The 27827-nt window shown below is 49.4% G+C and overlaps 1 protein-coding gene across 1 annotated transcript; it reads right to left on the reverse strand.

Annotated features, from left to right (window-relative positions):
* Positions 1 to 1309: 1309 nt before the first annotated feature.
* On the reverse strand, positions 1310 to 14863 carry RFC2 (replication factor C subunit 2). The gene is made up of 11 exons (XM_052664341.1): positions 14731 to 14863; positions 11574 to 11643; positions 10056 to 10097; positions 9668 to 9774; positions 7224 to 7325; positions 5880 to 5980; positions 4926 to 5083; positions 4605 to 4670; positions 4279 to 4359; positions 2425 to 2538; positions 1310 to 1704 (listed from the first exon to the last, which is right to left on the reverse strand). Exons 1-11 carry the CDS (start codon positions 14835 to 14837, stop codon positions 1594 to 1596), a joined length of 1059 nt encoding a protein of 352 aa, XP_052520301.1. The 5' UTR covers positions 14838 to 14863; the 3' UTR covers positions 1310 to 1593.
* Between the last annotated feature and the right edge of the window lie 12964 nt (positions 14864 to 27827).

Consider the following 27827-nt stretch of genomic DNA (forward strand, 5'->3'; position numbering starts at 1 on the left):
TGTCTCATCAGACATGAGACTGTTCTTTCCATGAGACATTAATGCTGCAAGTTTGGAAATTAGAGGAAAAAAACATCTAGGACATAGCTGTTGGCCACCCGTCCCTTCACGCCCTGCAGCCCAGCCTCACCTGCAGGGAGGACAGCTTAGGCCTGAGCACAGGTGCGGCGGGGCTGCGGTGAGGCTCCAGCGGGAAGGGTCCTGCCACATCATTGAGTGTGGGAAGCTGGGGTGTCACAAAAAAATGGGCCCAGGCATCCCTTTACTTCCCAAGGATCCCAGAGCTCCAGACAAAAAGTAAGACTGAGGAGGCAGGCAGCTCTCTCATGCTCAGCGTTTTCACTGCAGGGGCCTGGGTTCAACCCTTGGTCAGGGAACTAAGATCCTGCAAGCCACGCGGTGCGGCCAAAAAATTCATAATAAATAAATAAAATTGAGAAGATGCGCTGAAGTATTTTGTAAAATTTCTGCTTGCAGTTTTTGAGGACCTTAATTTTTTTTTCCCCCTCTTAATCAAAACCCTAACCCAAAGATCCAGTGACTTTGGAGACTTTCCTGTGACCATTCAGCAGCAACGTGGTCTTGACGCATTTCTAACCCCACCTGGGGATTTGCTTCAGAACAATCTGGGAGTGGGGTGGTAGGGTTGCTGGGTGGGAATACAGAAAGAACAAGACGGGAACGTGTTGGTAAATTGTTAAGATGAGTTATGTGAAAGTTCACCATATCATTCTCTATATTATCTATAATGATTATTTTCCATAATTTTTAAACATGGGGAAAAAACCCAGCATTTTGCCAACAAACAAACAAAAAAGCAATTCTACAAAATTCACTGGGAAATTCTAAAGGAACAGATTCACCCGGCTACACAGAAAAGGTGACCTGGAGGGAGGTTCCTCCGGGTCTATCTGCACTATTCTCCTAGGTGACTTTTTTTTTTCCCAATTTACTTATTTTTTTAAATTTTCTGGCTGCCCCTCAAAGCATGCTGGATCTTAGTTCCCCGATCAGGAATCAAATCTGTGCCCCTTGCAGTGTTAAGTCCAAAGTCTCCACCACTGGGCCGCCAGAGATGCCCTCCTCGGTGGTTCCTGCCAAGCCCTTTCTGAAGGGCTCAGGGCCCCGGGCTGTTCTGACAGGCTGGTAAATTACAGCAAACCCTGCCTCACCCTGTGGGATTGTCCTTATGGCTTCCAGAAAAACTGAGATTAGCCTGTCCAATCTATGATGAAAACCACCTCTCTACCTGCAGGACGCTAGGCGTATACATGGGAGATAGGAGGCTGCTTTTCCTTGTGGCCTGGCACTGCCACCTTTCTGCCACAAAACTGTAAAGTTTTATTAGTAAAATGCCAACACAAGCACAGACGGGGGGGGCCATGTCCTGGAGGGTCTCCTCCCACCCTCTCACCCCATCGTGAGTCTGAGGCTGAGTCTGAACACTCCACGAGCAGGGGAGATGTGCTGGAAGCAAGGTGAAGACCAGGAAGATGCGCTCCAGGGTTGGTCCAGGGCATCACTTTTCCCAAAGCAAAGGCTGTGACTCTCAGCAATAAGGACTCTCGTAACCCAGCAAGAGAGGCTCCTGCTCTAACTGGCCACTGGGGCCATTGTCTTCTGACACAGCCTGGCCAGGAGCCCTGCCATCTGCAGAAGGGAGTTCACACCTTCCGCTATTTTCATATGCGTGTATCCAATTTCCTGGGGGGGGGAAAAATCCAACTTAAATCTGGTTAATAAGTGAGGGAAGAGTTTTAATTTTTAAAACCTAAACATCTGAACCAAAGGTTTGCTCAAAATCGATGCAGGGAACTCAAACTCCAGCTGGAAAATGAACTCTGAGAAGTCCACCTTGTTTCCTAAAAATACTGATAGTTCTTTAATGGGTGCAAGCGCGCTCAGTCATATCTGACTCTTTGCAACTCTATGGACTGTGGCCCGCCAGGCTCTTCTGTCCATGGGATTATCTAGGCAAAAGTACTGGAATGGGTTGCCATTTACTCCTCCAGATCTTCCCTACCCAGGGATCAAATCTGTGTCTCCTGCATGGACAGACAGATTCTTTACTACTAGTCACCTGGGAAGCTCTTTGATGGGTACTGCTAAGAAAATGAAAAAAAAAAAAAGCCAGATTGCATTTGTCAACAGAATGCACCCAAGAGGTTGAATTTTACTCTTATTTAAATTACATCTCAATTAATCTCATTTACATGACAAGTAAATAAATACCTCTCTCATGAACACAGCTATCCCAAGGAACATCAGGTCACTGCCTGGCAGGACTGGCGTCAACAAGCCCCCAGCCCCCAGGACGACCTGCCATTGACTGAGCATCTTCCAGGCGCCTGGCCTGTGAGTGAAACAAAACCTCAGCGTGGCCCACATTCTCGGGGAGAGAGGCACTGCTCTACTCTCACTGACCTTGATAAACTCCAGTTTCAAGTATTCTGCCATCTGGAAGGTTTTACACACTCGAAAAATGTTGCTGATGATGTCTTCTGGGGAATAGCCAAGATGCCACAGGTGAGCAAGGATCTGGACAAAAGAAAAGACACGGAGGCCGTGCAACTGCGGACGACGAGGGTACGGGCGGGCGCGGCTAAACCCGAACCAGGGTCGGCCCGTCACACAGCTGGGCGTGGGCAGACCATCCGAGACAGCACCGGTGCTTCTGAGAATCGGCCCCACGGGGCAACCCGGCTCAAGGGCCATGCCCTTTAGGTCCTGGAGGGTGGGGGTGATCCACGTTCCCAGCAGGCAGACAGAGCCCTGCAAATGTTCTAAACCATACTGAAAGACGAGTCCACCACTGTGCCCTGTAACGTCTTAATCCAAGGCTCTTACTTTTCTCTTTCCTTGTGTTTACTATTTTTTAAATTGCAGGACAATTGCTTTACCATGTTCTGTTGGTTTCTGCCATACAACAATGAGAATCAGCCCTAAGTATACATACGTCCCCTCCCTCCAAGGCTCTTAAAACGCCTGATTAATCATCCCAGGAAGCACCCTGGAGTGACTGAGCTGTGCTGAGCTGTCACTCGTGACACATACTCACGGCACAATTAGGCCTGAACAAACCCTGACCAGGGCAGAGATGACGACAGAGGTCATAGCCTCCTGCCTTCTCAACCCCAGGCCCCAGCTCCAACCCCAACCCCATCCCACCCAGCTGCAGGGTGGAATCAGTTGCCTTGGCTCCCTGGGTGCATTCAAGGGTTGGGGAAGCTCTGCGTCCATAAATCTGACGGCTCCCTTCAGTGCCTGGGAGTCTGCCTCAGTCTCCCGGCCTTGTGCTCCAGTTTCACGAGAGGTCTGCGTGTGTGTGTCCAACTCTTTGTGACCACATGGACCGTAGCCCGCCAGGCCCCTCTGTCTGTGGGGATTCTCTAGGCAAGAATGCTGGAGTGGGTTGCCACTTCCTCCTCCAGGGGATCTTCCAGTCCCAGGGATAGAGCCCAAGTCTCCTGCAGTGGCAGGTGAATTTCTGACCACTGAGTTCTAGCCCTGTCCTAAGTCCAGTCAATTTCTAGCTTGGTTTGGTGGCAGTAGGAAGAAGGAAACCAAGTGCCATCAGACCAGTGGCCTCAGATCACACCATGACCCCATGTGGATTTGAGAGCCACCCGAACCTCAACGATGCCCTCTGGAATCAGCTCCCAGGACCAGGCTCCGGGTCCCTGGATGTCCATTCCCAGGCTCTTCCGAAGACAGAGACGCACAGCTCCCCTCCACTGAGAGAAAGATGGCTTCTCTACAAAGCAAGGAGTTGGGGACTTCCCTGGTGGTTCAGTGGTAAGAATCCGCCTTGCAATGTAGGGGAGGCGGGCTCAACCCTTGGTCAGGGAACTAAGATCCCACATACCTCGGAGCAGCTAAGCCTGCGTGTCACAACGAAGATACAATGCAGCCAAATAAATAAATATTAAAAAAAAAAAAAATAGGGAAGGAATTGGGCTGTTCTTTCCTCACGTCCTTGGTGGACAAATTCCTCTCATAGAAAATCTAATTAGAGCAGAAAGGCATGATGCTGAATTCCAGGTGGATTACTTTTAAGCTATGCGACTGACAGTAAGGAGTCTAGCTTCTGAGCCAGTTTTCTCACCTGTAGAGGGTACCCAACTCTTAGCATCAGTTAGGATCAGTTAGAGGATACTCAGCTCCTAGCATCCGTTAAGAATGAGATGGAGTAAAGTGCCCAGCCCAGGGAGCACCCCCTCTGCCCTTCTCAAGGAGCCAGAGGTTTCCCCTGAGTCAGGAAAGGGCGAGGAGACCCACCTTGTAGGCCTCGTCGATGTCGGCGCTCACACAATGCTGGATCATCTCCTTTACCAGCAAGGGGTGGGGCTCGTCACAGACCTGCCCAAACCAGAAAGAAAGGCCCATCAGGGGTGGACACGGCCCGTCCAAGGGGGAGCCCTGGTAGAGCCATGTCTGGGCACCCTAGGTAACCCAGGTCTTCACTTGCTGTCTGCACTGTCTCCAGCAAGCAGAACCAGGTTTGGGATTGTCTCTCTCACGACCCAAGTGAAAGCTGGGCAGTTCCACCGGCCCCGACAGGTAAATGCCGCCCTGTCGACTGTGACGGCCACACCGGCTCTTACCTTGAACACATTCTCACTGTTGATGAAGCCAAATCCCGAGTAAGTAGACTGCAAGTTGTTCAACGCCTGCCGAGGAGCAGAAACATGGCCAGGGAGATTATTCAGTCTCTGCCCGCCCCCCCCTCTCCTCTTGGGAGTCCGCGTTTAACCCGTTCCTTGCAGGCCTGCTCCCCCGAGGCCCGAGGCAACCCCACCACCAGTGTGTCCGGTCAACGTCCCCTGGTCTGGCTATGTTCATCCCCCGTGCAGCAGTCACCTCCTTCTCCCCGTAAAGCGAGGGGTGTGGCCAGTCCGGGAAGCCGAGGCGGCAGCCGCACGCACCTGCCTCATGTCGCCCTGGGCGGTGAAGATGATGGCTTCCAGGCCGTCATCCGTGTACCGGACCTTCTCCTTCTCAATGACGCTCAGGAGCCTGGCAAGAATCTGCGCGTCGGTCAGCTTCGTGTAGCGGAGGACGGCACACCGGGACTGAATGGGCTCTGGACCAGGCGGGAAGAGAGTTAGGCTCCGGGGCAACGCACAGTGGGACCGTCGGTCCTTTAGTTACTGGGAAGCAGCCGCACGATGCCCGTGACCCAGCCCTGCGAGCAGCACTCCCCCGCCACCCAGCAGGTGCTTAAGGGGAACTCAGCAATCAGGGCTCGACTTTAATCATCAACCAATAAAGGCCCCAGCCTGCACCGCCTGGGCTGACCTTGGCTGACCTTCCCCAGAAGCGGAAAAGATCTTCGAGGATAGAGACACGCATGCGCCACAGCCCACAGGAGGGTCACTGCTGGCCCAGCTGGGCTCCGGAACCACTGTGTAGAGTGTGTGTGGGGGCCCTTCTGGGCAGGCCACCACCCAGCCAGGCGGGGGTGAGAATGGGGTACCTGCCTGGCTTCTTTAAGCTTCCCTGGAAGACTTGACACATGTGAAAACCACCAGGTGGATGAATGCGGAATTCTGGGAGCTGTCCCTGAACGCGAGTTCAGACCGTGACAACGGCGACTCCGTGATCGCAAAGCCCTGGGTGGGTTTCTCTCTCTGATCGATCCAGTTCTGCTGCCCCACTGGCTTTCCTCAAAATGTTCTGGCCTGCCCAGGCAAACCCTTTGGCCACCCCCCGAGGTCACAGTACAGTCCACCTCTGACCCTCGTACGTAAAATCTTCCACAAGCCTCACCCGTCTCCACTCTCCAAACCTCCCCATCTGGTGCCATGCCTTCTCTTCTGCTGCTAAAGAGCCCACGTGAGTGCCACGAGGACCCCGAGCCACGCAGAGCTGCCCCTCACCTATGATTTTATCTGAAGCGTTACAAGCGAGAGCAAAGCGGGTCGTCTTGGAGTAGATCTCCATGGTCCTCCTCAAGGCTTGCTGGGCTCCGTCAGTCATGCTGAGAAGAACACAAGGGACGGCCTGCAGCTGAGACCCAGGTCCCCTCCAAGGGACCCTGGGAAGCCAGCTCTCCTGACTAAGCATGCCGAGCCTCCCTCCGGGACCCCGTGTGGGTCTCACGCCCGCAGGTTGTACACGGACGGCACAGGCTGCCTGGGACTGCCCCGAAGCTCCTGCATCCGCTCGTGTGGGGACTTGGGCTAATTATCTGAGCCTCAGTGTCATCGCTGGTAAGAAGACAATGCTACTGCCCACCTCAGAGTGTTGGTACGACAAATAAGACAATAACACACAGAGTGTGCAGCAGAGAACCTGGCAAGATGCAAACGCAGGCATGTAAGTGCTGGATAAATGTTACTGCTATAAAAACATTACAGTAAAATAAAATGGCTAATGTTAAGAAAATGGCTAAGATGCAGCCCCAGGATGGAACAGAAAACAGCAATTAAAAACTATGCTGACGACAAGATTATAACAACATGGAACTCTACTTTTTATAAGAAAAATCCAGGATATAAAAATTATACTATTATTATCCCCATTATGTAAAAATGCATAGTGTAGAAAAGCTGTAGATGAAATAAAACAAGATTGTGCTCATATATTCTAAAATTTCTTCAAAGAACACGAACTCTGTTATTTTTCTAAATGTCACTTAACAGTCTTTCATTTATACTGTAATCAGTGCACAACACTGTGAATGTCCTCAATGCTCACTGTCACTGAAAGTGAAAGTCGCGTCAGCCTCTTTGCGACCCCGTGGACTACACAGTCCATGAAATTCTCCAGGCCAGAATACTGGGGTGGGTAGCCTATCCCTTCTCCAGGGGATCTTCCCAACCCAGGAATCGAACCAGGGTATCCTGCACTGCAAATGGATTCTTTACCAACTGATCTATCAGAGAAGCCCACTCAGTGTCACTAATGGTATATTTTAAAGCGACTGAAAATGGTAACTTTTATGGTAGGTGTATTCCACCATGATTAAAAAAAAAATCATTTAAATTACGCATGTCAGTGATGCTGGAACAAACAGTGAACTAACTGTCTTAGATGGATGTTTGTAAGTTACTTGATTAAGATCGGGTTTAAGGCTCAGGCCCGTATGGAATCGCGTTTCAAGATGTGATAAGCAAATCTACCACAGAAGCACAAAGGCATGAGCTTTTCCCTCCTAAGTTAGTAAATCCAGGCAGGAGACCTGGGGATCAAGGTGTCGGGTTCTCGTCGAGGCCCCCTACCTGTCTGCTTCATCCAGGATGATGATCTTGTGCCGTCCTTTGGGCAGGGTGACTTTCTGCTGGGCAAACATTTTGATTTTGTTCCTCACAACATCGATGCCCCTGGAACAATGAGCCACAAGGTTATTGTCACTGAGACCAATTCAGTTACCTTCATGGGGGACTTTCAACCCTCAGGACACCACCATGGACCAAATTTTAGTTTTTAAGTCTCTTTCTTGGGGGCAACTCTCATTATTTACAAGGATTGACACTTCATTACTCTTATTCCTTCTTGGAGGTTTTCAGAACAACAAGGGGGAAAAAAATTTACTTCCTTTTGAAAGATGGAATGAAACTCATTTTATCTTGCAATTATCATATGGGCCCACTGGACCCTGTTACAATCTAAGCTATATTTTGGGGGTCTCCATAGTCTTACACCTCCCATACTGTACCTGGAAACATTTGCTATTTCATCATCACAGTAACTGTTTCATCATTACTCATCAATAATTCCCAACTATGCTACAAAAGACTAAAATAATAAGAAAATGAAATGATGATGGAATTGCTTAGAATATTGCAATATTAAGGGGAAAAACTGTTACTAACTACTGCCCCATCCCTCATTTCTTATTGTTTTGTGAGGGTCTACATTATCTTTCTAGAAGATACAAAAGTAGTTTAGATACACCACCTGAAAGCTCTCACTGACCACAGTGGAAAATTCAAAACTTTTCATTTTCTACCCATAATGTCACAGGGAAGTGGCAGAGGAAGATGTTTCGTCCTTATTAGACAAGTCAGAATATGAAGCAGGCAGACAGGATTCTAGACTCTGATGATGACGGTGAAATTGATCACACAGACAAAATTTCAGGGTTTAAGAGTCCTTGGATGCCAAAATCCTCCGTGAATTTTCTCAACCTTACGAATCAAGGAGTGGGACTTCCCTGGTGGTCCAGTGGCTAAGATGCCGGGCTGCCAGTGCAGGGGCCCTGGGTTCAGTCCCTGGTCGGGGAACTGGATCCTACGTGCCGGAACTAAAGATTTCGTGTGCCACAACTGAGACTCGGTGCATCCAAATAAATTAATTAATTTTAAAAAAAGAACCGAGGAGTGACATATTTCTAAGGACAAAACCTGAACATATTTCTAAGGACAAAACCTGAACATATTTTCATCCAGTTAGTCACTTAACAGGAAGGACTTAGCTCCCCAAAGTCTGGTAACAAGAACACAGACCATCCCATTTTGCTAAAAGAACATTTGACAGTATTCATTCATCTTTGATGAGGTTTGAACACCCACGTTTACATACAGTCTCTAAGTGATCAAAAGCTGAAGGCAGGTGTGTTTGACAAGGTGACTTGGAAAGAAATAGATGATTAAAGGAACAAAAAAAAAAAACCATGGTACTCATCACTCGATTAAATCTAAAATTGCATTTATTTGCAATTATGGGCTATCCTCTCTTCAACAAAATTAAGAGCCACCAAATGTTTCGAAACTAGTGAGTCTGATGATATATGGGTGAGAAGAAAAGTAGGTAATGGTAAGCTTGAGTCAATTCTTATCTGCTACCTGGAACTGGCATTTACAAAAAGGCGCAACTGCAGGTGTGCTCCTGATGGTGGGTGAGCAGTTAGCTGCACTTAGAGCCTGTTTCCGGTCTACACACATCACCCAAACCCGGAAAACACTGCAGCGTGAAGAGCCACGTCCTCAAGGGAATAGCCAAAGGCACGCTTTGCAGACATTTTATTCAACAGGTCCTCATTTCATAATCCTCAACTATCCCGTACTAAAAAGGAAACTGGGGCGACTTCCCTGGTTGTCTGGTGGCTAAGACCCAAGCTCCCAATGCAGAGGGCCTGGGTTTGATCCCTGGTCAGGGAACTACTGAAGACTGTGAAGTTGGGAGGAGAAAGGGATGACAGAGGTTGAGATGGCTGGATGGCATCACTGACTCAACGGACATGAGTTTGAGCAAGCTCCAGGAGATGGTAAATGACAGGCGTGCTGCAATCCACTGAGTTGCGAAGAGTCAGACATGACTGAGCGACTGAACAACGGGAACTAGATCCCACATACTGCAACTAAAGTACCTTGCGTGCCTCCACGAAGACCCAGCACAGCCAAATAAATAAATATATATTTTTTTTAATGGTTAAGATGGTTAATTTTTTTTTAAGATGGCAAGTTTCATGTGTATTTTAGCACAATTAAAAGCAATTTTTAAACTCTCCCTTAAAAAAAAACTAAAGCAGTAAGTCAACTGCCTATGATGCCACATCACCAAGCCAGCAATCCCAGTTCTCTTTTGTTGGAAAGATTAAAGGAAAGAACAAAGCTGGTGAAACAAGCTCTACGTGCTACAGAGATCTCAAAAGTAGCTGTTTCTATGACAACCCAAAATGTACAACATGCACTACCCTTCAGGCCTAACTTCTAAGGCATACCTGTCGTTTGAGGCATTAAGCTCCAAAACCGCATCCTTGAGGGCTGGGCCCAGCAGGGCTCGTGCCAAACACAGGATGCTGGTGGTCTTGCCGGTTCCCGGGGGGCCCTAGGAATGAGGTCTCCAGTAAGTGCTTCGAGCCAACAGAATGAGGGAACCGGAACTCCCTCTTTACTGCTCACCACTGTACCCGCTCACCCCCGCCTAGAACTGTCCTGCAACCAGCCCGCAGGTTGGGAGGGAACTGTCTCCCATGGTCGAGGGGAGTGGTCTGGGCTCTGTGATCATGAGTCTCCTTGAGGAGGAAGCTCTGTGCACAAGAATGTATCTAAGAGGGGGGCGAAACCCAGACTCCAGGACGTTGCACAGGGCCAGGACCCGGTACTCACAGCAATAATGATGTTGGGCACGTTCCCTTCCCTTGCAAAGACCTGAGGGAAGAAACACTTGTGAAAACTGGCTCACCTGCCAACTTGACCAGTCAGGGCCCCCAGCCACACAAGCTCTCTCGCCTCAGGGTCTCTTCACATGCCGTTACAGCCTCCTCTCCTTTCTCCACCCCCTGCCCCGCCAGGTCTGACTCCCAGTCACTTAGCTTTGGTCACTTCTTCCACTTGGGGCTTAAGGCACTGTAGTCAGGTTAACCCTTTCCAGAACTCCTCCCATGTGCGCCCACAGCCCCTGGACTTCTCCTAGAGGAGTGTCGATCAATGGCCTGTTGCTGTTAACACTGCCCTGGTGAGACTGTGAGTCTCATACAGACTCGGGATCAGTTCTATTCTGCTCACCAGGATATCAACAGTTCCCAAAACCACATCGCATCTGGCCCAGAGAAGATACTCAAATATCTGCAGATAAATAAGTCTGTAAAATAAATAAATACATTGGTAGCCACTGACGTCTAAGCCCCAGTGACAGCGGAGACCCCCTCTGTCATATCTCAAATGGCTGGGCTTCTAGACTCTGCCTAAAGACCTCTCAGGCTGGAAATTCAAAGCTTGCTCTACAGCTGAACATTTCTGCTTGTCCTCTGCTCATGTCACCCTGAAGCCTGTTGCTTTGTTAATTAGTTCCTTCAAGCAGGGCTGGCCAAGTTATGGTGGAAGGGAAGGTGGTGGGGCGGTGCGGGGGAGTGGGGATAACCCAACCTGAGGCCTATTTTTATAAGCCCCCTAGCTAAGAATGGTTTTCACATTCTTGTTTAAAAAGTAAAAGAATATTTGGACCTCCCTGGTGGTCCAGTGGTTAAGAATCTGGCTGCCAATATAGCGGACATGGGTTCAATCCCTGCTCTGGGAAGATCCCACATGCCACGGGGCAGCTAACCCGGTGAGCCACAACTGCTGAAGCCCGAGTGCCCTAGAGAGCCCACCCCACAAGAGAGTAGCCCCCGCTCGCCGCAACTAGAGAAAAGGTCCAGCGCAGCCAAAAGGAAAGAAACAAAACAGTTTTTAAAAAACTTAAAAAAAAAAAAACCCAGAATATTTGACAAAGACTTTCTATGGTTTCAAAGTCTAAAATACCTATTTACTGGCCTTTACAGAAAGTTTGCCACTGATGCTTCTGAAGAATACAAAACAATCTGGTAAGTCCTCTCTAACAAGCCAGCCCTTCAAACATCTGAATTCACCCACTCCAGCTTCTAGGTTTCTCTCCAAACCGAGTATCTCCTATTCCCTTAGTTCTTCTAGATTCATGCCTGTCTTCCTCCAAATGCCTTGAGCTTATCAAAGCCACAATAATGAGATGTTTAAGATCATCTTTCAGGGACTTCCTTGGTGAAGACTCCACGCTTCCAATGCAGGGGTTAGGAGTTCCATCCCTGGTTGGGGAACTGAAATCTCACAAGCTGCATGGCATGGCCAAAAAGTACAAATTAAAATCAATCACCTTAAAAACTCACTCACCTCCAGCCTGCTCACGGTGTCTTCATTCCCGACAATTTCATTCAACTTCACTGGTCTGTATTTTTCAACCCTGTTTTTAAGAAAATGCAGAAAGATGTTGACAAGGCTATTTTCACACTACCCCAAAAGAAAGCACAAAAGGGCGATGCTGGGAGCTTTGTCAGAAGATGATATACTTTCAGTAAATATATAGCAAATGGTTGCAGGTTTTAAAGAGGTGTTCGAGTGCTGTTTGAAAAGTTAAGGGCATGTGAATCGTGTACCAAAGGCTTCAAACCCGCCACAGCAGAGAAATACCTGTTGATGCTGGAGGAGGGCCAGAGCCGGCCATCTGGAGCGACGTGACACTGTGGCATCACAGCCTTCCTGTCACAACAGAAGTCCAGTGCACATGGCACTGACCTCATTTGCTCTGACAGACACCAAGGCAGCCGAGCCCCTGTCTCACCCCTCACCTGCCAGTGTCTGCAGACTCATGCCAGGGGCCCGGCAGGGCCGGCTAGACAGAGACCACAGGCCTATCCTGTCATCCTTTCAGGCTGTGGACTGGACAGGCTGGTGGCCTTAGGACAACATTCTCTTTCTTAAAAAATTAAATTTTTTTTGGCTGTACCACGTGGCTTGTGGGATCTTAGTTCCCCGATCAGGGATCAAACTCTCGTCCCCTGCACTGGAAGCTCAAGAGTCTCCACTGCTGACTGCCAGGGAATTCCTAATACTTCTCTCTTTCAATTAATAAGCAAGCTATGTGATGAGAGACAAATGATATTCTTCAGCTCTGAGAACAGAAATGGAAGTAGACTTGCCGGGATTTGACCATCAGGATTTCCTCTGCTCTTTACTATACTCTCTGATTTACTCTGAGCTGGTACCCACTCCAGGTACTGGTCTTGCCCCCAAAGCAGCAGGGACGCAAAGAAGCTTGTTTGCCGTATACTGCAGAAAATAAAGGGACACCTCTCCTTCAAGGTCAGCAGATGAGAGCATGCTTGGTCCTACTCATTTATTCTTCATATACAGCCCCCCTCCAGGTACCAAGTGCCGTGGCAGGAGTTAGAACTCTCAGGAGGAGAAAAGTAGAAGGTGCAGAGATGAACAAGACATGGTTCTTATCATCAAGGGCTTTCCCACTAGAGGGGAGATGAAAGTGAAAGTGAAGTCGCTCAGTTGTGTCAGACTCTTAGTGACCCCGTGGACTGTAGCCTACCAGGCTCCTCTGTCCATGAGATTCTCCAGGCAAGAATACTGGAGTGGATTGCCATTTCCTTCTCCAGGGAATCTTCCTGACCCAGGGATCGAACCCAGGTCTCCCCCATTGGAGGCAGATCCTTTAACCTCTGAGCCACCAGGGAAGCTTGTGAGGGGAGATAGAGCTTTAGCAAATTCTACGACATAGCTAAGCTGCTTATATAAACCACAGGCTGCGGAAGCCAGGAGAAGGAACAATTGTCACCTGGGGATGTTTGGAGCTGAAATTTGAGCTAGACTTTGAACAAAGCAAACAGACTCCTCCTCAAGGGACTTCTCAGCTGGTTCCCCTGCCTGAAAGCTCTCTCTCTGCACGGCCAAATGGCTTACTCCCTGAATTCAGGTCTTTACTCAAATATCATCTCATCACAGGGCATCCAGAGCCTGTCACCATCAGATACTGTTGTTGTTCAGTCTGAGCCACATCTGACTCTGCAACCCCAAGCGCTGCAGCATGCCAGGCTTCCCTGTCCTTCCCTATCTCCCTGAATTTGCTCAAACTCATGTCCATTGAGTGGGTGATACCATCCAACCATCACATCCAGTCACCTCCTTCTCTTGCCCTCAATCTTTCCCCGTATTAAATATACTATAGGACTACTTGTCCATTTTTCACTTTGTTGTCTTTCTCTATCAAATGTGAGCTCTGTGGCAACAGGCTGCTTTGCACACTGAAGTATCTTTGCTGCTGCTGCTGCTAAGTCGCTTCAGTCGTGTCCGACTCTGTGCGACCCCATAGACGGCAGCCCACCAGGCTCCCCCGTCCCTGGGATTCTCCAGGCAAGAACACTGGAGTGGGTTGCCATTTCCTCCTCCAATGCATGAAAGTGAAAAGGGAAAGTGAAGTCGCTCAGTCGTGTCCAGACTCTGTGCAACCCCATGGACCGCAGCCTACCAGGCTCCTCCGTCCATGGGATTTTCCAGGCAAGAGTGCTGGAGTGGGGTGCCAGTGCCTTCTCCGGAAGTATCTTTAAGCATCTAAAATAAGATTGTGCCTGAAATTTACATGGCAAACCACATATGTCATTTTACACTTTCTCGTAGCCACATTTAAAAAGGTAAAACTGGATGAGCTTAATTTTACTAACATAATTTAGAGAACCTAATATATTCAAAGTATTATCATTTTCAACATGTAATCAAAATTACTAATGAGATTAAAAAAAATAAAAGAAGTCCTTGAAATCCAGTGTATACTGTACACTTAAAATCCATCTCAGTTTGGACTAGCATCATCCCCATTGGCTGGGGAACTGCACGGCGCAGTGTATATATTCCAATAAGTTATACTGTCCTTCATTTAGATATCTGTTCTCACCCAGAAATGGGGTGGGCTGGAGGGATGGGGGCGCGGTAGCGAGGAAACCATTACCACGCCCAGTGGAGAGAGTTGTGAGAGGTGCGCACAGGGAGCGGGACACCAGCAGAGAGCCTGCCCCACACCTGCGCCAGTGGCGGGTGACTCCCCACGTCACTATTTCCTCCCAACTCCCCAAGATGCTGCTATTTAAAGTGAGCAAGCCACGGAGAACAGGCAGGTGCCTTCTGCAACACTATCCCCGATTCCGAACCTGCGTCCGACACTTTCCGCTCAGCGATCATCAGAGTCCCAGCTGGCAGAGCGCCTGTGCAAGAGTGGGTGGTGGCAAGCGGTAGCTGTTATGGGTGAGCACTGTGGTGATCAAAACGCCGCTTCCAGAGTCCAGACTGGCCACTCTACACCCCAGATGGGCTCAGCGACCCACATCTCTTGCCACCTTCAAATAATAACCCACTGGACACCATCCCGGGACCTCCCGCGCTGCTCAGGTGAATTAACTCCCGCCCCTGCGTCACCCTGGGACACACGGCCCGCCGCTCGCCCACCCACACGTCCAGGGGCCCCATCGTGGATGGCCTGGGTCCTCACCACGGCAGCTCGTAGTGGCCGGCGCTGCCGGGGGCCTTGCTGGGGCCTGGAGCAGCGTCCTGGGCCCCGCACTCGGCAGTGCCACCACGACTCTCCTGCGACTCCATTCTCGCGCCGCCTTTTCCCGCCACCGGAGACCCCGGCCCGTGACGCCATCACGCAGGCCCCGCCCCTATTTCCAAAGGACGCTGGGCGCGAGCGGAAGCCGTAGGCTCGCCCCCTCTCCGCGCCTGCGCCCAGGGCACTGCCCGGGCTGGGCACCCGTTGCTATTGGCCGCAGTTGCTATGGGAAACCTGGCGTCCGGCCTCCTGAGTAAGAGGAAGGCGAGACCCTACTGCGCGGCTTTTCGAGATCGCTGGTCGCTCCGGGAAGGGACGTTGGTTGATTTTCGTCTTTGATTTGTCTGGGAGGCCCTCTCCGCGCGGCGCGTCGGGAAGCGCTGTGCTGAGATGGGGCCTTGCGCCGGGCAGGCCTGGAGGGGTAAGAGCGTCCTGCCTGGTGCAGGTTGGAGCCGGGGCCTCTGGACCTTCCGGCCAAACTCAGGACCCGGCAGCGAACACGCACAGGGGCTGACGTCCTGCGGCCTTGGAAGGGGGAAGGCCGGAACTGGGACGTGCCCTTGGCCAGTTTTCCCGATTGCCCAGAATTCTCCTAGCGGAACACCAGCTTCCATTGGGTGGGCTCCTGCACTCTGGAACTTGTTTACTATCAGGAAATGGTCACAATGCTACAACATGGGACGTACTCTCATTTTGCCGGGAAGAAACTGTCCCTCTGTAAAATGTGACTCAATTTCATTCTAGAAAAATAGGTACTGCATATTCACAAGTGCTTTGAGCATTCTTTTGAGCTGGTTTCCAACCTGTTCAACTAATCTTTCCTCCTATAGCCTAATTGTCATAATAATGACAAATAATAAAAATAACTTTGAGTAGTGACTCTGTTTACTGTCCTCTATTATGCATTATATTGACTGTCGTCTATTATGTACTAGTCCCAAAGTGGATACTCATAGTATCCTCGTTTTACAAGAAACAGGCTTGAGAATGATTAATTTGTCTGGTATCATGGGGTTGTAGTGGTGGAGCCAACCCACCATGTTGCCAAAAGAGTTTGTATAAAATTCTGTTTTATTGCGCTTACCATATTGCATCATAGTTTCAGGATAAAATCCAACTTTAATGTCTGAACTGGAGAATTCCCTGGCGGTCCAGTCTGGGTAGGATTTTGTACTTTCAGTGCTGAGGGCCCAGGTTCAATCCCTGACTGGGGAACTTTGATTCCTCAAGACTGCCACTTGGCCAAAAAAAAAAGTCTGAATTGAAGAAAAGGATTGGAACTTCTTTATCTCTATCCCTGTTGCTTAGCACAAGACTCTGTAAGTGTTCAGTATGAGTATCTTTAATGAACAGTAAGGATCCATGTTTCCACAACAGCTTCGGTCAGCTGTGAGGAACTGGGTTGCTTTATTCAGAGAGCTGATTAAAGCCTCATGGTTGTTTTCTTTCATCATAAGTTAAAATCTGTATATATTACAGAGAGATGACCTTATCTTCTAGGCAGTTGATTGGTCATTCAGATAAATATGGGCTCCAGAATCTATGAAGGCTTCCCTGGTGGCTCAGACGGTAAAGCGTCTGCCTGCAGTGTAGGAGACCTGGGTTTGATCCCTGGGTCAGAAAGATCCCATGGAGAAGGAAATGGCCACCCACCCCAGTATTCTTGCTTGCCTGGAGAATCCCATGGACAGAGGAGCCTGGCAGGCTGCAGTCCACGGGGTCGCAAAGAGTCGACTGAGTGACTAACACATACCAGAATCTCTATTGCAAGTAATTGTTTTCTCCTTTTATCCTTTCAGTTCTCTTTCCTCTCAAGAAACCCTGCCCATTATGGAAATTTATTGGGAAAGACAATACTGCTGTTCTAGTCAGTTTTCCTGTGTGAATTCTGTGCTTCATCTTTCCAACCTGAGTATTTAGCTCCTTCAGGACGTGGTACCTGCCCCTCGATTCCTAGTTTCTTCCTCTGTATGCAAATAGGGGCATGGAATTGATGTCTGTCAGTTGCTTATTCCAGTTATGCAGCCAGGCTCGCAAGTTCAAGGCAGTGGGCACAATTTACCATTGTGTTGTACAGCTGGGAAGAAAATACGTGCTTCCTCATTCTTTTCAAGTCATTGCCCGTTGGGTAAAAACCTCAAATGACTCAGATTCTGAAGCAGTTTGTTCTAATGACGGTAATTACTCAAGTCTCCAGGTTCAAAAACTAACTCAGTGTTTTTCTTCCCTTCTTTAATACAATTTCAGAAAAAATACTTGAAGTTGGCTATATCTCTTCTATTCCCCTTGAAACTACCAGAGCCATCCTGTATATTTTTAGAATCACTATTCACAGGTCCTTTATTTCTCTGCAGGAGAAAATACAAATTTTCTTGAAATCTAAACTTTTTTGAAATGTCTCTTTGTGGTTTTTTTCCCTTGGGATTGTTCCTCTGTGGTTTAATATTCATATTTTCCTTAGAGTCAGCTGTCATACACACACACACACACACACACACACACACACACACACATTCCACCACATGTGCACTTTAGAAACTAAACATCTTCAATAAATGCAAAAAATGGTGCATAAATCTTTCCCCTTTCCTGCTCCTCCAAAAAAAACACTCCACTCTACAGAGGGCCTGTTTGTGCTCCCAGGACCCCAAATCCACTGATGTGCCTGGAATACCAGAAGAATCAGAAGGAGGCGAACTTCGGGGGAACTATACCATCAGGACCTTTTTTTTTTTTCTAGACTGAGCCTTCTGTGATTTGTTGGACTTGGGCCCAGACAGAGCTTAGATCTTAAAAACTCTGGCCACTCCTTCAGGGCCACACAGCAGCCACATGGGGGGTGGGGACCAGGGAGTGATGGGGAAACCACAGGTTCTTGTGAAAGGGCAAGGGCTCTCAGACTCATCACAAGAGGGCAATTAGAGAAAAGAGCAAAGATGTGGAAAGGAAATAAAACTGAAAACAAAATCCTTTACCTAAAGGCAGAGGCTTTCAATCCCATTTATCAAACAGGACAGGCAACAAATCTTGGTTAAAGTGACACCTTGACTTTGACAGTTAAAGTATCGCTCACTTCCCCCGTGACACCGCAGGATCTGGGGTTAGAAATCTGGTGGCATCTCAAGCCCAGGATGGGCGGACTCTCCTGCTTTCCACCCAGTCTTAGTCTTGATTGACCCAGAACGTTGAACCGACTTGCTGCTTTACTTTGTTTACACTGAAGTTTTTTTTAAATTTATTTTTGGCTGTGCTGGGTCTCCGTTGGTCCTTGGGCTTTCTCTAGCGGCAGTGACTGGGGGCTGCTCTCTCGCTGCGGTGCTTGGGCTTCCCGTGGCGGTGGCTCCTCCTGTTGCACAGCGTGGGCTCTAGGGCAGGCGGGCTCAGGAGTTGATGCTCGAGGACTTAGTTGCCCTTTGGCACGTGGAATCTTTCTGGACAAGGGATCAAACCCTCCTCCCCTGCATGGGCAGGCAGATTCTCAACCCTTAGACCACCAGGGAAATCCTACACTGAAGTTTTAAAAATTCATTTGTTGCTGTCCAGTGGATTTCCTTATGAATTTTAGCTATCTTTCTAATGGTGATACTGTCACTGAAATAATTGCCCTCAGACACTGCAGCCTTCCGTCATCAGCACAGTCTTCCTAACATTAGCATGTTCCGTATCAAAAGGCTCATTATGTAGTGAAAAAGCATATATCCTAAACATCTCTACAATATAAGGATTTGTCCTCAGGAGGTGCTCTGATTAGAGGTGTGGGGTTTGAAAGCTGGAAGCCATTTAGCCTGACTCTCAATTTCTGTCAAACAATATCAACTGGGAGCCTGCAGCCACTGTTAAAAGCACTGGATGGGTGAACAAGGCACCTTGGAGCTTACATTGTAGGAGGGGAAACAGACAGCCAGCAGCCAGTCGTGATTATGATGTGTTAGGAAAAGGACTGATGGGGCTTCCCTGGTGGCTCAGTGGCAAAGAATCCATCTGCCAATGCGGGAGACTCAGGTTCGATCCCTGATCCGGGAAGATCCCACATGCCGCAGAGCAACCAAGCCCGTGCGCCACAACTATTGACCCTGGGCTCTAGAGCCCGGGAGCTGCAACTACTGAGCCACATGCCGCAGCTACTGAAACCTGTGCACCCTAGAGCTGGTGCTCTGCAACAAAAGAACAAAAGAAGCTTCTCATTGCTGATCATCCCGGATCAATCAGCCTCTCTCTGTCGGTGGCTCATCCCTTCAGGACAAATGGAGTGTCCACTCTTGGCCAGCACTACACGCAATGGGGAGAAGGGGTGACCAGGACTGACAGGGCATCTGTTCTTAACAAACTGCATTCTAGGAGGGGAAACAAACAATAAACAAGGCAATGAGAAGCCCTGGAGCCTCAGCTACAGAAAAGCCCACACAGCAATGAAGACCCAGCACAGCTAAATAAAAAAATAAACCCCATGGACCACACAGTCCATGGAACTCTCCGGGCCAGAATACTGGAGTGGGTAGCCTTTCCCTTCTCCAGGGGATCTTTCCAACCCAGGGATCGAACCCAGGTCTCCCGCATTGCAGGTGGATTCTTTGCCAGCTGAGCCAGAAGGGAAACCCAAGAGTACTGGAGTGGGTAGCCTATCCCTTCTCCAGCAGATTCTCCCACCCAGAAATCAAACCAGGGTCTCCTGCATTGCAGGCAGATTCTTTACCAACTGAGCTATCAGGGAAGTCCTAAATATAAATAAATAAAATTATTAAGAAAAAGCACCGGTAGGCTGTTAGGATATCAACCCTAGGGTACCACCCCTTCTGGGAGGAAAGGAAGGGCTTTGCCAGGAGGAGGCATTTTACCTGAGATTTGAACCCTGAACCTGATACCTGAACTTCAGTTGATTTTGCCTGGCAGGCAAACACAACACAATACCTCCTAACACAACACCGTCCTCCTCCCCGACTGGTGTCTTTCCTTCACCCTGTTCATTTCTAAACTGTACTTACCCACAGTTATCTGGGTTTATTGCCTTGTTTGGGCTTCCCGGGTTGCCCAGACAGTAAAGAATCTGCCTGCAATGCAGGAGATCTGGGTTTGATCCCTAGGTAGGGAAGATCCCCTGGAGAAGGGAATGCAGCCCACTCCAGTATTCTTTCTTGCCTGGAGAATTCCACGGACAGAGGAGCCTGGTGGGCTACAGTCTGTGGGGTGGCAAAGAGTTGGACACGACTGGGCGCCTAACACACAACATTGCCTCATTTATTGTTTGTTTCCCCTCCTAGAATGACAGCTTGTTAAGAACAAACACTCTGTCCTGGTCACCCCTTCTCCCCATTGCCCATAGCACTGGCCCAGAATGAAGGTTCCATTTGTCCTGAAGGGATGAATGCCTGAGAGCGAGAGAGGCTGATCAGTCTGGGGTGCGTGGGTGTCGGGATAGGAGAGAGATGAGGCCTGCAGGGGTCAGATTGTGCAGGACAAGAGCAGGGGCCCCTGGAGGAGGTTGGGTAAGAGCCGCACGACCCAGTTACTGTTTCGATCGTTCTGGTGGCCATGCATCAAGCGGTCTGGAGGGAGGCAAGGGTACGTGTGGAGGAAATGTGTGCAGAATTGTTTTGTGTGCTCTCTTAATTTCTGAATTGTAAATTGTAAAGCATTTCAAATATACTGAAAATAATATCAACCTTCATGGACTTACTACTAAGACAGAAGTTAAAGTTTTGCCTCCTTTAAAAAGAAAGAAAGAAAATGTTATGGGGGGAGTTCCCTGCTGGTCTAGCAGTTAGGTTAGGGTTCTGTGACCCAGGTTCTCTCCCTGGTTGGGGGAACTGAGATTCAGCAAGCCTCGAGGTATGTCCAAATTAAGAAAAAAAAAATTAGCTACAGTGATGAAAAGGAAAATAAGATTTGTAAAATGAACTAGAAAGCTTGAGGAAGGGACAAGGGTTTTCAAATGTGGAAATTTCACCAGTCAAAGAAATCTTGGTAATTTTCCAAGTAAACTTCTCAACGCAGAAAAATTGTCTCCGGGCCCACCAGAATCCCCACATGTCCCCTGAGTGGTGACACTGTGTCCACAGCGTTGCAGTACCCACTCTCCCACCGCAGTGCGTGTGCTAAGTCGCTTCGGCCGTGTTCCTCTGTGACCCTACAGACTGCAGCCTGCCGGGCTCCTCCGTCCTACCGCAGCACCAGGAGGCAATTTTTTTTAAGTGCTCTTCAAAGCTCCGGTCCTGTTATCACTGCAGATGAGAGAGCCGAGGGTCACTGAGATTCAGTCTGCGTCTCTGGGGACACCACGACCTCTCCAGGACCTCCCTGAGAGCCTTGATGACCTGGGGTTAGGGTCAGTCCGGTCTCAGAGAAGGCGCACCAGCCACCTGAAAGGCCCTCCTTCCATGCCTGTCTCGGCCTGTCTCGGTGTCTCTCCCTGAATCTGGCGTCTCTGGGGATGTGGCCTGCTCCTGTCATTCTGGATGACGAGGTCACGGAGTGACCTCCGTCGGCTCTCTCCCAGGAGTCCCAGAGAAGGCAGTCCATTGACCAGGACAGTCCTGGCTCTCTAGCCGGGACATGATGTTCACACGGTCAGTCCACGAAGGACCAGCCCTGGGTGAGCTCTGTGTTCTGACCACAGTGAGAGATACAAAACCAAGCCCCGTGAGAAGCCTGTGATCCAAAGGTCCTCGCACCTGAAGAGCATGGGGAGGGAAGGGTCACTGGTGGCTGGAGTGGCCCAGGCCCCATGGAGAGATGACTGGTGAAAAGCGCAAGGGTTAGTTGCTCAGTCGTGCCCGACTCTGCGACTCTATGGACTGGAGCCCGCCGGGCTCCTTTGTCCATGGAATTCTCCAGGCAAGAATACTGGAGTGGGTTACCATTCCTTTCTCCAGGGGAACCTTCCCAATCCAGGAATCAACGACCTTCAAGCTCAGCTGTGAAAGGAAGCCCAGCCTGGGACTTCCCTGGTGGTCCAGTGGTTAAGACTCCGAGCTTCCCGTACAAGGAGCACAGGTTCGATCCCTGGTGGGGGAGCTAAGATCCTGCATAGTGCCTGGCCAAAAATTAACAAACAAATAAAATTATCATGAAAACAAATCATTTAAAAAAAGGAAGCACAAGTTAAGTTTAAATCGACATTCCAGAGCAAAAGTGTCCAGAGGATGCGTGATTTTTAAAAGTCTACACCCCTCAGTGGAAAAGTTCAGGTCCCAGCCCCTAGACACCTCCGTTTAGAGGGGCAGGGGCGAGATTCCTCCATAGGACCTTGAGATGCACCTTCTAAAAAGCCTTCGTTTTCCCTTGCAAGGTAGCATTTTAGAAGGGGTGGGGCTGGGGATTTCAGAGAACCTGTCTTCGGTGGTTAGGAACCCACCTGCCAATGCAGGAGACTAAGAGACTCAGGATCAGTCCCTGGGTCGAGAGGATCCCCTGGAAGAGGGCATGGCAACCTACTCCAGTATTCTTGCCTGGAGAATCACATGGACAGAGGAGCCTGGCGGGCTACAGTCTATGGGGTCACACAGAGTCAGACACGACTGAAACGATTTAGCGACTTAACACACACACCTGAGGAAAGATCCTTTGAGAACCCTCCCAGAGAACCAGCTAGTCTACACAAATGCAGTTTCAGTTCAGTGGCTTTTGTATGCAAAGCTTTTCGCTTGGGATAATTTGAAAACTGCTTCACGCACTTCCTGGCCTTCTTAAACCAGGACAAATGTTTCCCCATGCCTTCGAGCTTTCACAACAGGGGCCGCCTGACTTGTGCACTGTGAGGAGGTGGGAGGTAGGAACAGGGTAGGCGGCCAACCCCAGGGCTGCCGGGTCTGCCAGACCATTTGCCTCCACGTTTGAGAGCCCAGATCATCGGTCTGTTCGGATTGTTTTTGCTTCTCGTTTTATTCTGTTTTGTTTATCCATCCAAGCTCTCCCCACTTCCTGCTCTCAGTCAGCGTGTCTGCCCTGGCCTCCATGTGACTACCTCTCAATCCACTCCCATTTCAATCTGGTCTGGATGCCACAGTAGGGCTTAAAGTTTGTTCAGTTTCATCCTAGCTATCTCCAGTGGGCTCAGATGGTAAAGGACCTGCCTGCATGCAATGCAGACTCTGGTTTGATCCCCGGGTTGGGACCATCCTCTGAAAGACTGCATAGCAACCCGGGCCAGTACTCTTGCCTGGAGAATCCCATGGACAGAGGAGTCCATTGGGTCACAAAGAGTCAGACATGACTGGAGCAACTTAGCACTCGCATATTTTGTCTGAAGTCTCACCACTTCAGGTGTGCTCCAGGGTCCAGCAGCAGCAGTACCAGCCAGAAACAGGTTAGAAAGGCAGCGTCCCAGGAATCCCTCCACTAATAATGAAACCGGCAGAACGCATCTCAGTACTCAGTAGAGTGTAGGTTCTTCTGTCCTGGCCTGGAAAGAATTCAGGGAGAGGCGGAGGGACAAGTAAGGAAAGCGGTTTATTTGTATAGGACGCTTGTGAGAGGTACAGTGGGCAGGTAAGGGCGTTCCACCTCAAGAATTTAGTGGGCTACAGTTTTACAAGCTGGAATCAAGATTGCCGGGAGAAATATCAATCACCTCAGATATGCAGATGACACCACCCTTATGGCAGAAAGTGAAGAGGAGCTAAAAAGCCTCTTGATGAAAGTGAAAGAGGAGAGTGAAAAAGTTGGCTTAAAGCTCAACATTCAGAAAACGAAGATCATGGCATCTGGTCCCATCACTTCATGGGAAATAGATGGGGAAACAGTGGAAACAGTGTCAGACTTTATTTTTTTGGGCTCCAAAATCACTGCAGATGGTGACTGCAGCCATGAAATTAAAAGACGCTTCCTCCTTGGAAGAAAAGTTATGACCAACCTAGATAGCATATTCAAAAGCAGAGACATTACTTTGCCGACTAAGGTCCGTCTAGTCAAGACTATGGTTTTTCCTGTGGTCATGTATGGATGTGAGAGTTGGACTGTGAAGAAGGCTGAGCGCCGAAGAATTGATGCTTTTGAACTGTGGTGTTGGAGAAGACTCTTGAGAGTCCCTTGGACTGCAAGGAGATCCAACCAGTCCATTCTGAAGGAGATCAACCCTGGGATTTCTTTGGAAGGAATGATGCTCAAGCTGAAACTCCAGTACTTTGGCCACCTCATGCGATGAGTTGACTCATTGGAAAAGACTCTGATGCTGGGAGGGATTGGGGGCAGGAGGAGAAGGGGATGACAGAGGATGAGATGGCTGGATGGCATCACTGACTCGATGGGCATGAGTCTGAGTGAACTCCGGGAGTTGGTGATGGACAGGGAGGCCTGGCATGGTGCGATTCATGGGGTCGCAAAGAGTCAGACACGACTGAGCGACTGAACTGAGCTGAACTGAACAGTTTTACAATCAAAGGAAAAGTGGGGAGGGAGAGAAGACCACTTTCTTCATTCTTTTTTTTTATATACTTTAAATTTTTCTTCATTCTTTTTTAAAAATGTTACTTGGCTGTTCTTGGTCTTCGTTACGTGCAGGCTTTTCTCAGCTTTGGACACAGGCTCTAGGACGTCCGGGCTTCGGAAGGTTTGGGGCTCGGGCCTCTCATCACGTGGCCTCTCTTGTTGAGCACGGCCTCTAGGCACACAGGCTTCGGCAGTTGTGGCTTCCGGGCTCTAGAGCTTGGGCTCAGCTGTTATGGTACATGGGCTTAGTTGCTCCAAGGCAAGTGGAATCTTCCTGGAGCAGGGTTCAGACCTGAGTCTCCTGCATTGGCAGGCAGATTCTTTATCACCGAGCCACCAGGGAAGCCCTCTTTCTCATTCTTGAGTAGACCTCAAGTTTCCATCAACAGCTCCTCCTCCGCGTTGGGTGGAGGAGGTTTCCTGTCCCTACATGGTCAAGCCAAGACTGTCAGGGTGCAATGGAAAAGAGCAAAAAGGGGGTAGTAAATCATCCCAAGTTTCAGTATGTCACCGTTTCCTTATATTTTTGTTTTGCATGGGCCCCGAGAAGCATCTCCTAGGGGTTAGTACCTTACTGAGCTCACTGGGCAGAATGTGGCTCTAATGCCATCATTGTTTTATTGTTTGGGGGCATGCCTCATGCTCCTGCTGTGTGGTTTTTTGGCTCAGCAAGCCTGCTTGGTTAGCGGTTGGGCAAACCTGCTTTCTTGAGTGATCATTAACTGACAGCTTCTCCCGTACTTTTTCCTTTACTTACAATCTCCTAGTGGGATTAACTGTTTAAGAACCTACTTTGTCCCATTACTCTCTCCCTATCGGTAAGGTTAAAATGACTACATTTTAACGCTATGAGGATGATTGCTAAGAGAGCAGGTTTTTGCTTAAGCCCGGCTGCAGAGAATCACCTAGAGATTTTACATAAACGCAGAGGTTCGAATCCACTCCAGAGGTTCTGATTTAATAGGTCTGGGAGCCTGGGCATGCAGCCAGGCTGAACCCCTGCTAAAGTGTCAATAAATGCAGGGGCATCAGTGTAGGTCGGGAGAGAGGGGGACACTCCAAACAAGAATGTCAGAGCCAGGAGATGGCTGATCTGTGGGTTCTGTTGGTTTTTCCCTTCCTGTTAGTACTCTGTGGCGTGGGGTATTTGGACCGCCAGATCAGGAAGCCCACGGGAATCTTCTAGTGGTCCAGTGGTTATGACTCTGTGCTTTCACTGCCTAGAGTGTGAGTTCAATCCCTGGTCAGGGAACTAAGATCCCACAAGCTGCACGGCCAAAAAAAGGGGAGAAAAAAGGTCCTGTGTGTCCTCACAGGATCAATTAGGGGTTGATTAATTGCATTCAAAAACCCCCATTTAAGCAGTTTGACATTCCTTTCAAAGCAATCTCCCCAGGACATTATTTCTCAAGTCCACTCTTTTCCGTACCACCTCCTCTGCAAATGATTCACATGGGTCCTGTCTGGCTAGCGGGTGCCCCAATTTGGGGAGGTATATTTGGTGTCTGCCCTAATCCCAGACATGGCAAAGCATAGATCTCATCTGAAGAAGGCATACTGAACATTTTAAACAAAGCTGAGTCCCAGCATGCCCATTTAGCCTCACACCAGCATGCCACATTCCCTGGGAAGCCCCGAGGGCATCATTTCCAAGAAGAATGTCTCACAGATGGAAATGTTTACTTCCTACCTGAGGCAGCTGGGTGCCTCCTGCCCAGCCAGATTCCAGGCAAGACCACAGCCTCTTATGCTCCAGGAAGTGTCCTGGGTGCAGAGATGCGTGGTACACAGGCGGGGCGGGGAGGGGGAGGACGTGAGGAGACACAGCAAGTAAGTGTAAGGTCACTGTGTGTGTGAGGCCCTAGAAGAGTAGGGTCTGATGTCCGTGGAGCAGATGTGTGGGAGTGAAGGGTTCCATCTGAGGGTGGGAACAAGAAGAGATGGCCACAGACAAAGTTGGTAATTAAGTCACGTCTTCGTCCATCCATCCATCCATCCATTTATCCATCCATTCCTTCCCTCCTTCCCTCCCTCCCTCCATCCCTTTCTCCATCCATCCATCCATCCATGCATCTATCCATCCATCCATCCATGCATCTATCCATCCATCCATGCATGCATCTATCCATCCATCCACCCACTCATCTATTCACCCATCCCTCCATCCATCCATGTATCTATCCATCCCTTCATCCATTCATTCATCTATCCATCTGTCCATGCATCTATCCATCCATCTATCTATCCATGGCTCGATCTCTTGATCCATCCCTCCTTCCCTCCATCCATCCATCCATCTATCCATCCCTTCCTCCATCCATCCATACATCTCTCCTTCCATCCATTCATTTATTCAATAATTTATTTCTTTAGTGAACAGGGCCAGAGACTAAGCCCTGTTGAAGTGTGGGATATGGATGAGGATGGGCTTTGGCTCAGTAGAAGGTGCTCTAATAAGGGAAAATCCCAAGTCTGGGATGCGGGGAGGGAGACTCTGAACCTAGATTTGGAGGAAGCATCAGGATGGTTCTTTGGAGGAAGTGACACTCCGGCAGACCCTGAGAGCTGAGAGGGAGTTATTCTCTTGGGGAAGCACCTTCCCGCAACCACGTCGCCCCGCTCCACCCCGAGATGGGCGGCCCTGGGTACCAGGAAAGATGTCCGTGCAAATTTTTGGGGGGGGGGTGGGGGTGGGGGTGGTGCTCGGAGAACAGTTGAAGTTCACAGAGGTGAGTTCACACCCGGTGGAGCAATTGGAAGAAGCAAAGGGACAGCGCCTTGAGAAGGTACAGTTCGGGGGAAAGACGGGAAAGGGAGAAGGGGTGTTAGGAGCGCTCTATGTAGCGGAGACAAAGGATGCCCGGCTGCAGGAAGGGCAGGTGAGGGGCTGGAGAGGAGACCAGGCACTTCTGTGAGAGCCAGAAAGCCAATCCCGTCCCACACCGAGGAATGCGGATGAAGGGAGCCGACGACTAGGAGAACGGGATGCCCCAAGGGTTAAGCGGCATCCGGTCTGACTTGGAGGGCACAGAAGTCCCAAACCCGGTCTCCAATCAGGAGGGAGAGCCTGCACATGCCCCCCAAACCCAACCTATAGAGGAGATGGAGGTGGGCGGGTCCCAAGTAAGCATTGTCCAGGCGGCAGCCACTCTGGACTGTCCCCGATCAAATGCCACCGCTCCCCAACCAGCCGCAAATATTTACATCCTGTTTATGCCGAGGCCTCCTAGGGCCTCAATTCTCATGAATAAAAGATGAGTTTCCTGGCCCAGCCGAGAAGGGGAAGAAACCCCCGCCAGCTGGTAGGGACCAGAGGCAGTTTAGCGTTTCGGTTGCTGTCGCCGCCCGCGTGGTATTTGGAGGAAATTTGAATTGGCCGGGTCAAGGTGACCCGGGGCGGGAGATTGGGCTTTTTCTATACTATCTGAGGGTTTCTGGATCTAACCCTTGCAGCGCATGTACCCTGAACTTTTTTCATAGGGCTGTTCCCTGAGAAACTTAACACTCTGGTTTATCCTTCAAAAATGTTAAAGTCAGAGTATCTTAGAGCTGGAGAGGGTGTTTAGAGAAAATCTAGCGCAGTGTCCTATTTTAAAGAGGAGGAAACAGGCTCA

Source organism: Budorcas taxicolor, chromosome 2 (genome assembly GCF_023091745.1).
Source record: "Budorcas taxicolor isolate Tak-1 chromosome 2, Takin1.1, whole genome shotgun sequence".
NCBI classification, from domain to species: Eukaryota; Metazoa; Chordata; class Mammalia; order Artiodactyla; family Bovidae; genus Budorcas; species Budorcas taxicolor.

Excerpts from the sequence above, each read along its gene's own strand:
- RFC2 (XM_052664341.1), bottom strand. The coding sequence starts at position 14,837 with ATGGAGTCGCAGGAGAGTCGTGGTGGCACTGCCGAGTGCGGGGCCCAG. Across the intron at positions 5,084-5,879 it reads CGCTTCAGATAAAATCATAG|AGCCCATTCAGTCCCGGTGT; the intron begins GTGAGGGGCAGC and ends CGCCTGGTCCAG. Across the intron at positions 1,705-2,424 it reads TGAAACTGGAGTTTATCAAG|GAAATTGGATACACGCATAT; the intron begins GTCAGTGAGAGT and ends TCCCCCCCCCAG.